At 38.1% G+C, this 10,852-nt stretch overlaps 1 protein-coding gene across 1 annotated transcript in view; it reads right to left on the minus strand.

The window, feature by feature from the left end:
- LOC103581293 (TATA-box-binding protein) overlaps nucleotides 1-10,852 on the minus strand; it is an 18,393-nt gene that overhangs the window by 6,044 nt on the left and 1,497 nt on the right. Inside the window, exons 2-4 of the mRNA XM_008563166.1 lie at nucleotides 6,740-7,173; nucleotides 4,116-4,203; nucleotides 485-576 (exon numbers count right to left, since the gene is read on the minus strand). Of these exons, the coding sequence (XP_008561388.1) occupies nucleotides 485-576; nucleotides 4,116-4,203; nucleotides 6,740-7,173 (614 nt within the window). The remainder of the gene's footprint in view (nucleotides 1-484; nucleotides 577-4,115; nucleotides 4,204-6,739; nucleotides 7,174-10,852) is intronic.

A 10,852-nucleotide genomic window follows, 5' to 3' on the forward strand; every position in this document is an offset into this window, starting at 1 on the left:
CCCGCACCGCGCTCAGCCAGTGAGCAGGAACCAGTCTCTACATGGGATCCGAACCCTCGGCGGGAGCACCGCCATGCTCCCAAGCGTCGCACTCTCCAGTGCGCCACCGGGCCGGCCCTACCGGTCATCTTTTTAAAAAAAGAAAGAAAGAAAGAAACTGTGTGATTCTTGATCTATTTTTTCCCCCCTTGGGGATGAATTTGTGTTATACATAAAATTTTTTGCATAAAGGGATCTTTGTTACTAGTTCTGATGTTGTATTATTGTCAAACAGATAAAATGCAACTGAATTCTATGGATAAATAAGCACTGTAACATATGTCCAAAACTCATGCCTGATGTTAAAATAAAATCACTGCTGTCTAAAGTGGTCAGAATCAACCATTTTAATAAGAAAACAACGACATGTTAAAATGCTAGCCTAATAACCCTGAAACCATGAGATAACACAAGCCATAGATCAAAATGAATTCCTTAAGGCTACCTCTTGGCTCCAGTGCACACCATTTTCCCAGAACTGAAAATCAGTGCTGTGGTTCGTGGCTCTCTTATTCTCATGATTACAGCAGCAAACCGCTAAAATGGTCAGGAAAAAATCATTAGTGAGGTCACAACAAACTAGACAATGTCAAAGAACATCACAACTAGTGGGAAGGACCTGGGACATATAGTTATATTTGTCCTGTATGCCTGTATAGGTTTTGCTTACATTGCATGTAACAAGTATTCCTTTGCGTAGGAAACAGAACAAATTAACCAGTTGTGACTAATGAATAAAGTATACCAAGATCTGTGTATTTTTCACATTATGCATTCTACCAGGGAAGATAAGTAATGTTTACAAAATGTGCTTCTTTAATTACATTCTCAATAAGTACCAGTGCCTCCATTTCTACCTCATATTTGCTGCTGATCATAACTAACTTCTCTAACTATAACTTTTCTGCTTTTTTAATATGAATTTTTAGGCAAATAAACTGACGAGCCTTTTCCTCCAGGGCAATTAATAAATCAGATTACATGCATATTAATATGTAATGAAGTGAAATCCTTTTTCCAATTTGCATTTGAAAACAATATTAATGTAGTACATACTTACATAGATGCAAAACAAGAAAAAGGTCAATTTTTTCTTTTATTTTCTGCTTCTTAATGTTTTAAACATGTTGGCTCTGAGAAACTTTTCCTTGCTAAAATTGTAACTCAGGGAAATGGGTTGAATTAATGATCTCAGTTACTAGATTACATAATAAAAAGCAAAGCATTACTTTTAAGTAACTCAGAAACTTTAGTTTATAATTACACAAGAAAAAATCCATATAATATTTCTAATCAAGATGACTCTGACAAATTAGATTGATTTAACAATTTTAGTTAATAAACTGTTCTATGTCTTCTCTGTGATTTTACCACCGTGTAAAAATGCTATCAATATATTCTACACAAATCCCAGGAAAAGACTATTTTGAATTTACTAAATTTCTATTTTTATTGGTAAGAAAATTAATATCACTTGATTAAAAATTATGAAATTATATATTCAACTAAATAAAATTATGATAGATGAGAGATTAATACTAATAATGCTACATGTCATACATTCTCACTGTAAGTGGTTACAGACCCTCGGTTACCTTTGTGAACTTAGATGCTACATGTCATACATTCAGTACCAAATCAAAAAATGTAGATATCAGTAATAGTAGTTTGTAAATAGGTTTTATGGTTGATTGGAGCTTTTCTTTGTTAAAAGACCAATGCTAAAATATAGTCCAAGTTTCCAAAAAGAGCTTTATTTTCCTTGGCCTAAAGTCTTACTCCTAGCCCTAATGACAAGATGATCTATACCTCAGAATCCTCATGAATTCTCACTGTATGAGAATTGGCCTGTCTCCCCCTCTAACAGTCTCAACCCATTACACTCTGACACTGTCAAGTACCATCAAACTAACATCCTGTATAGTCATATGCCCAATAGATGTAAGCTACATTTATGAAAAACACATCACTGCACACACAGGCAGCAGACAGTGCAATGAGACATCAAGAGAAGTCAGCCTCAAAACTGCCCAGGATAAAATGTTTCAACCGTTCTTAACAAAAATACTATTTTCAGGCATCAGGATACAGACGTACTGATTCCTTCCCCAGTTTACATGTAGTACTCAGAATCCTAACCGGGTATCAATTCTGCCTGGAGATCGACCCCAAGTCTCACTAAAAGGCCTCCAAGAAGGCAACAACTCCTGAAAACACAGCTTCCTCCCAACACCTCTGAATCAAGGCCCAGGACCGTACAGACTTAAGTTTCATGGTTTAATGCCTCTTTTTTCTCTCACTTCTTCCCCTTAATATTAACTCTTTTCGTTGTTTGCTCTACCATTCAATTTATTATCTAGCTTTTCCAAGCACTGTAAACAAAACTTCAGGTAACTTATAAAAAGGATACAAAAATATGGATTTCAATGGTTTGTATACCAATTTCTACCCTGGCTATCACTTTCTGAACTAGAATACGTGATCTGGACTATGGCTCAAAAAAAGCAAATGAAAGAACTCAAGCTTTAGACAAATCTCATAAATTCACTGGCTAAGAAAGTCCCAGATAACAGAACTGTCCACAACTATTCAATGATCAGCCAAGAGTTAATTCACCTGCATAAATATTTCAGAGTGAGAAAAAAAAAAGCATAAAAGTCAATTAATCAATTGAGAAAAAAACTCGGTTAAACTAAAAAAGTGAACATGAAGTAGGTTCCACATACTATGATTCTTAAAATTGTTTTGCTCTTTTCCCCTTCCACCAGTGTCTAATATCCAGGTACTTAAATGCTGTTACACAGCCATGTTCCAAGATGACATTCAGCTAATGAAATTATGAGACACCTCATGGTCAACCTGGACTGGGAGTTTAACCAAAAGGAGGGAACTGAGATACAGTGCTAAAGGAAATGGTGCTAACATGGCACAACTAAGACAGAGGCACTAACACAGACACTGACAGACATTACACAGAGACAGCTGCCACACACACACATAGGTAAGTTCTCAAGGTTTCTGGAGAATCCATAAATAACTGCAATTGTGTTCTCTGATGACCCACCTAGCCGCCCAGGGGCACAATAGCCTAATTGTCCTCTTTGCTAGCTACCAGCTATCAGCAGCTTCCCCAAGGAATGAAAACCAAAGATTGTACTTTAAGAACTGTCCCAAGTTTTTCCTTGTGCCCACTCTTTTTCTTATATAAAATTTATTTTTCCTTTGTTAGATGAAATAAATTTAATATTGGGCTCCCTCATATAAAAGTTTACATGTGTTTGAGTGGTTCTTTGATAGATGCCCCACGTTGGGAGAGCTGTATTCTGCAGGATCAACTCTTCAACCTGATCATCTCCTTCCAGACTCAGATACCTCAATTCTGTCTGGGCCTCTTAAGAATGTCCACGTGTTTTTAAATGTAAATGTTCACTATTTTTTAGAAAATATCTTTTCTACTGGTGCAAGCACGAAAGCCTTTAACGTACTCAGGCTGCTAACTTAAAGTGAGAAATCTTGTGGTATTCCCCCATCCCCCAGTCTTTTTATTATAAAAAAATTTAAAAAGAAATTTATACAAAGATACAAAAATATAATAAACCACCTAGTACTTATTATCCATCTTTAACAATTATTAACTCTTGGCAAATCTTGTTTCATCCAAGTGCCCCCATCCCAATTCTCCCACAGGACGATTCTGAAGTAATTCCAGACATCATGTCATTCTATCCCTATACAGTTTCCAAAACAAAAATAGGATCATAGTACATATTGTGTTCTCCAATTTCATGTGCATCCCATCACAATGACTATATAAACTTAGTTTATCCTGTGGACTGCTGTACTTCTAGGACTGTTACGTTGTAGATACTCAGTAAAATATGAATTGAATTAGCAAACTTCTTCTAGTCACTAAACACCAAAGATAAAAAACAATACACATTTTACTTTTTAGATCTTCATTTTGTTGTTGTCAAGAAACTTAAGCAAAATATAATACAAACTTTTTGATCTATGGAATTTTAGAAGTAAATTCCTGTTTTATTAAATAGTTTAAAATACATTAAAATAGCTCTAACCTTGGGATTATATTCAGCATTTCGCGCACGAAGTGCAATGGTCTTTAGGTCAAGTTTACAACCAAGATTCACCGTGGATACAATGTTTCTGCAAGGAATTTGAAAAGAAAACATGGTTATTTAAATTATTTAACTTTTACAAGATGAGGTGTTAGATGATTATCTAAAATCTGATTCTTTCACTGGGCTTTAGTTTTAAAAAATTGCTGATTAACAAGTATCACACACCATGCTAACCATTTTACATAGATTATCTCACTTAATACTTACAATGCACTATTCTTATATTCCCATGTTCAGACAAAGAAGCTGAGGTTTAAGGGTAATGTAACTTGCTCAGGATGCACATGGCTCCTAAGTGGTAAAGCAAAGATTTGAGTCTGTCTGTTCCCAGAGCCATGCCCTTGGCCTTCATTTAAATCAACTCAATTCTCATCCATGAGCTCTGAAATACCACCACCACCCCACTCTGAAAAGCCACTATTTATAATGAATACAAGCAAGCATGGACTTTCCTAGTTCTCTCAAAATAAGCATCTTTTGGAAGAATAAGAATTCAGTATCTTTGGCAAAGTTTAAAAAACCTGCTTTTGGGCCGGCCTGTGGCTCACTCGGCAGAGTGCGGTGCTGATAACACCAAGGCCGCAGGTTCGGATCCCATATAGGGATGGCCGGTTTGCTCACTGGCTGAGCATGGTGCTGACAACACCAAGCCAAGGGTTGAGATCCCCTTACCGGTCATCTTTTTAAAAACAAACAAACAAACAAACAAACAAACAAACAAACAAACAAACAAACAAACAAACAAACAAACAAACAAACAAACAAACAAACAAACAAACAAACAAACAAACAAACAAACAAACAAACAAACAAACAAACAAACAAACCTGCTTTTCTTCTAATCTCAGTAAATCAGAATAAATAGATACCAGCAGCAGCCATCTTGGTCCAATGGACCCTTTTCATTTTTTACTATTCCTAAAACCATATTATGAGTAACTTATAAAGAATAAATAAATAAACAAATAATAAAGATATAGTAAAAAACAACTTTATTAGGAAGAAGGAGAGCACAGCCACGGTCCTAGGCAGGAGCCAGGGGCAGCATCCCCTGTCCAGAAGCAGGCAAGGAGCATGCTGGAAATACCACTTCCACGCAGGTGGCCCATGACAGCCACGGCTGCTGCAAAAGTGGCTCAAAGCCACCGCAGTAGCCACAGATGCCATGCAGGCAGCCTGCCAGACACCTGACTGCATTGACACAAGGAGAGTCACCAGCAGAGACCAGAACAAGACGAGGACATCTCTCTCCTGAAAGCCCACTCCATAGAAACAAATGCTCTACCAGATGATTAGACATCAACGTACAGATACTAGAAATACAAAAATCCAAGAAAATATGACACCACCAAAAGAATACAGTAATTCTCAAATACTAGACCCTGTAGAGCAGAAAAGCCTTGAAATGACTGAAAAGGAATTCCAAGCAACAATTTTAAGCAAACTCACTGAGATACAAGAAGACTCAGACAACATAATGAAATGAGAAAAAATATCCAGGATATGAAGGAGGAAATTTACAGAGGTTAAGACATTAAAAAGAATGTATCAGAAATCATGGAACTGAAAGATTCACTCAACAAAATAAAAAACACAACTGAGAGCTTAAGCAGCAGGCTAGAACAAGCAGAAGAAAGATTTTCTGGTCTTGAAGATAGCCTTTTCGAAATAACCCAGGCAGACAAAAAAGAAAAAGAAAAAAGAACTTAAAAAACTGAAGAAAATCTAAGAGCCAGTAGACAGTCTTAAGCACACAAACATTCAAATCATGGATGTTCCAGGAGGGGAAGAGAAAAGAAATGGCACGGGCCAGCCCGTGGCTCACTCGGGTGAGTGCGGTGCTGATAACACCAAGGCCACGGGTTCGGATCCCATATAGGGATGGCCGGTTGCTCACTGGGTGAGCGTGGTGCTGACAACACCAAGTCAAGGGTTAAGATCCCCTTACCGGTCATCTTTTATTTAAAAAAAAAAAAAAAAGCTATATACACTTCCTATTCACTGATACCTGGAAACATTTGCCTGTTTTCCAGCAGAAGAAATTTTTTCCTGCCCCTGTACCCCACACATATAGGACCCACTTCGTTTAGACAGAAAAACCCATTTAGGACAAGAACAGCCATCCTCATCTGTGGAAGGACAGATATCTTCAAAGATTTATCTGCAGCCCCCACAGTAAAAAAGAAAAAGATTACTTGAACTATAGAACTAAAGAACTAAAATATCCCACAGGAAAGAGACTACATTAGGTTGTGATTTAGCAAATCAGCTACAGGAAAATGTCGTAGTAACAATAAAATCTGATTGAATTTTACTGGCCCAAGTATATAAACACAAGCAGCCACATTTCTGAAAATGTTAAGAGCGCCTTCTACTGACGGCACTGACTCACAAAGACAGCTTTGCCTCCCTTTCTCAAGTGAGATAAAGCAAATTACATAATTACCATTAGTGCCACTCTCTTAAATAAACCAATCCACCTGAAAACAAAGAACAGCAACAGAGCTCTAAGGGATCCCTCTAGAGCAAGGGAGAGGAGACACACACCACCAAGTACTTACTGCAGCTGTGGTACAATCCCAGAGCTCTCAGAGGCTGGTGTGGCAGGAGTAATGGGGGTCATGGGGGTCATGGGGGAGGGATACAGGGGAGTGGTGCCCGGCAAGGGTGCAGTTGTAAGAGTCTGTGAATGGAAGAGCTGAGGTGTTTGGCCTGAGGCACCCTGTGTTGCCTGCTGGGATGTTGACTGCTGAACTGCTGCTGCTGCAGTGGCTGCTGCCTGCTGCTGCTGCTGCTGCTGCTGTTGCTGCTGCTGCTGCTGCTGCTGCTGCTGCTGCTGTTGCTGCTGCTGTTGTTGCTGCTGCTGTTGCTGCTGTTGCCTTTGTTGCTCTTCCAAAATAGACAGACTATTGGTGTTCTGAATAGGCTGTGGAGTCAGTCCTGTGCCATAAGGCATCATTGGACTAAAGATGGGGATTCCAGGAGTCATGGCACCCTGTGGAAAGCAAGGAGAACAATGGGTTAGGCTGACTGGTGTTGAGTTTTTGTGGGACTTGCCTGGTAGAACAGCAGATGAGATGTGTAAAGACAAATGCCTTCTGAGCATAATGGGTTATTAAACATTATTACGGAGGAATTTGCTATTCTTATGCACAGCACTTTCTTCTTCAATATAGCATAGTAGATAAGAGCTTAGGATTTGGGACCCAACTCTGCTACTTATTACATGTGAGAACTTGAGGAAGTTGCCTAACCTTTCAGGCATATCTAGGGGATAATAATGGTCTAAGATCATTAGAAAGAATGAGGGAGATAACTACAGAGAGCACACATTCCTATTTAAACTATTATCCTAGCATCTGGGTAGTTCCCCATTTCACTCTCAAAGTATCTGTCCCAGTCTGGATGATAAATTATATAGTTACCCTACAGATATTCACTTAACAGTGTTCAACACAATGATATGCATATAAAAAGTACTGAAGTGTTAGCATTAGAACACGTTTCAAAAAGGCTGATCATATGCTCTCCCAAAAGTGTAAATCAACAAAATCTATCAAATAGTATCAGTTTACTTTTCTATAATGCTTCTGAACTTTTCCAGACACTGTTACATTCATTAATTTATCTATCTCTCATGGCAGCTCTTGGGAAAAGGGAAAACAGAGCTGTTCTTCACATATTAATGATAAGAAAACTGACACCCAAAGAAGTTAAATGACTTGACTAAGATCACACAGCTCATAAGTAAATGAGCCAAGATCACAATCAAGTTTTCCTGAGACCCAGCCCAATGCTTTCCCCATGGCACCTAAATCTGCAGACCCCATGGAGCCTACAGAGAGCTCATAATGGCTTTGTGAACCTCTGAACATTATATGCAATATTCTGTGTTAATTGTCTGTGAGAGTCCACGGTTTTCATTAGAGTATCAAAAATGTGTAAGACCCCAAAAAAGAGCCACAATCCTTTCCCACTTCCACCACTTTATTGGGCCGAAAGCACAAGCTAAAAACATCTAAGATATTTAAATTGTTTCACTCACATAGTGGCAGAAAGAATATGAAAGAAGAAAATATATACTATACCCCTAACAGTACAGGTATTATTCTATTATGTCTGTCACTTATTTCTACAAAAATACTGGCTAGAAAAAAATTGAGGTTACATCAGTTTAAAATACTAAGACTAAGGTTTTAAATGGTCTGTCTTACTTTAGGTCATATACAAAAATTAACCCAAAATGAATTACAGACACACATGTAAAGCTAAAACTACAAGGAATAAATCCTTATGACTTTGGGTAGACAAAGATTTCTTAAGACACAAAAGCACTAACCATAAAGAAAAATTGATAAATTAGACTTCAGAAAAAATTAACTTTTGCTCTTTGAAAGACACCATTAAGAAAATTAAAAGGCAAGCCACAGACTGGGAGAAATCATCTATAATACATACATCTGAATATGGACTCGTAAAGAGAATACATAAAGAGCTCTTACAGCTCAATAAAGGAAGATGAACAAATAAACCATTAAAAAGTGGGCAAAAGATATGAAGGACATTTTACAAGTGAAAACATATAAATAAACAATAAGCACTTGACAAGACGCTCAGGATCATTATTCATCAGGAAAATAAAAATTAAAACCACAGTGACATACTACTAAGCAACCATGAGAATAGCTCAAGGTAAAAAGACTGACAACCCTAAGTTGGTGAAGATGTGGAACAGCTAGAAATCTCCCACACTGCTGGTAGAACTGCAGAACAGTACAGCCACTTTAGAGAACAGTTTGGCAGTTTTTTATATAGCAACGTTAAACACACTTACATATGTACTAGCAATCCCACTCCTAAGTATTTACCCATGAGAAATAAAAGCACATTGTACACAAAGTCCGTACACAAATGTTGATAGTTCCTTTATTCCTAATGGCCCCAAACTGGAAATAACCCAAATGCCAGCAACTGGAAAATGGATAAACTGTGGTACATCCACACAATGGAGAACTACTTGGCAATAAAAAGGAACTAACTTTTGATATACAAATGTTATACTGGACAAAGAAGACAGACACACACAAAAAAGCATATGAAATTCGAGAATAGGCAAAACCCATCTTTAGTGTCGAAAAGCAGATTCACTAGTTAGCTGGGGCTAAGAAAGTGACTGCAGGGCCGAGCCCATGGCGCACTCAGGAGAGTGCGGCGCTGGGAGCGCAGCAGCGCTCCCGCCGCGGGTTTGGATCCTATATAGGGATGATCCAAGCGCTCACTGGCTGAGCGCGGTGCAGCCAGTCTCAAGACAGACAAAAAAAAAAGTGACTGCAAAGGGGCAGGAAGGGACTGTCTGGGGTAACTGAAATGCTCTATAATTTACACAGGTGCATTTAATTATCAAAACATACACTTAAAATGGGCATTTTTACTGTATGTAAATTACAGTTCAACAGAGGATACTGAAAATTTGTTTTATAGACAAATACAAGTACATAATTTACCTTTCAAACAAACTCCTCAAATAAAACACTATTGTGTCTATTAAAAGCCTAACAGAACTTCTCAACAAAATAAGGGAGGCAGGGCCAGCCTGTGACTCACTCGGTAGAGTGCGGTGCTGGTAACACCAAGGCCACGGGTTCGGATCCCATATAGGGATGGCCGGTTCGCTCACTGGTTGAGCATGGGGCTGACAACACCAAGTCAAAATAAGGGAGGCTTTCTTCATGTGTCTGTTGGCCATTCGTATATCTTCCTTTGAGAAATGCCTATTCAGCTCCTTTGCTCATTTTTTAATTGGGTTATTTTTTTTTTTGCTGTAAAGATGTTTGAGCTCCTTGTATATTCTGGATATTAATCCTTTTGTCAGATGTATATTTTGTAAATATTTTCTCCCACTCAGTTGTTGTCTTTTCACTCTGTTGATCATTTCTTTTGCTGTGCAGAAGCTTTTTAGTTTGATATAGTCCCATTTGTTTATTTTTCCTTTAGTTGCCTGTGCTTTTGGGGTCATATTCATGAAGTCTGTACCCACTCCTACTCCCAGCATTCAGGAAATGCAAATCAAGACCACTCTGAGATACCATTTCACTCTAGTCAGGATGGCTAATATCCAAAAGACTGAGAAGGATAAGTGCTGGAGAGGTTGTGGAGAAAAAGGAACTTTCACATATTGTTGGTGGGACTGCAAAATGGTACAGCCTTTATGGAAAATGGTATGGAGGTTCCTCAATTACAGATAGATCTACCATATGACCCAGCTATTCCACTGCAAGGAATATAGTCAGAGGAATGGAAATCATCATGCCAAAGGGATACCTGTTCTTCAGTGTTTACTGCAGCACTATTTACAATAGCCAAGAGTTGGAACCAGCTCAAATGTCCATCATCAGATGAGTGGATAAGGAAACTGTGGTATATCTACACTATGGAATTCTACTCTGCTATAAAAAACAATGAAATACTACCATTCCCAACAACATGGATGGACTTAGAGAAAATTATATTAAGTGAAATAAGTCAGGCACAGAAAGAGAAACAACACATATTCTCACTTATTTGTGGGAGCTAAAAAATTAATAAATAAATACATAAACAAATAAAGGGGGGGAGAAGATACAACAATCACAACAATTCCTTGAACTTGTTAAGACAAGTGAACAGATATGATG

The sequence above is a fragment of the Galeopterus variegatus genome, unplaced genomic scaffold (assembly GCF_000696425.1).
Source record: "Galeopterus variegatus unplaced genomic scaffold, G_variegatus-3.0.2 Scaffold12740, whole genome shotgun sequence".
NCBI lineage: Eukaryota > Metazoa > Chordata > Mammalia > Dermoptera > Cynocephalidae > Galeopterus > Galeopterus variegatus.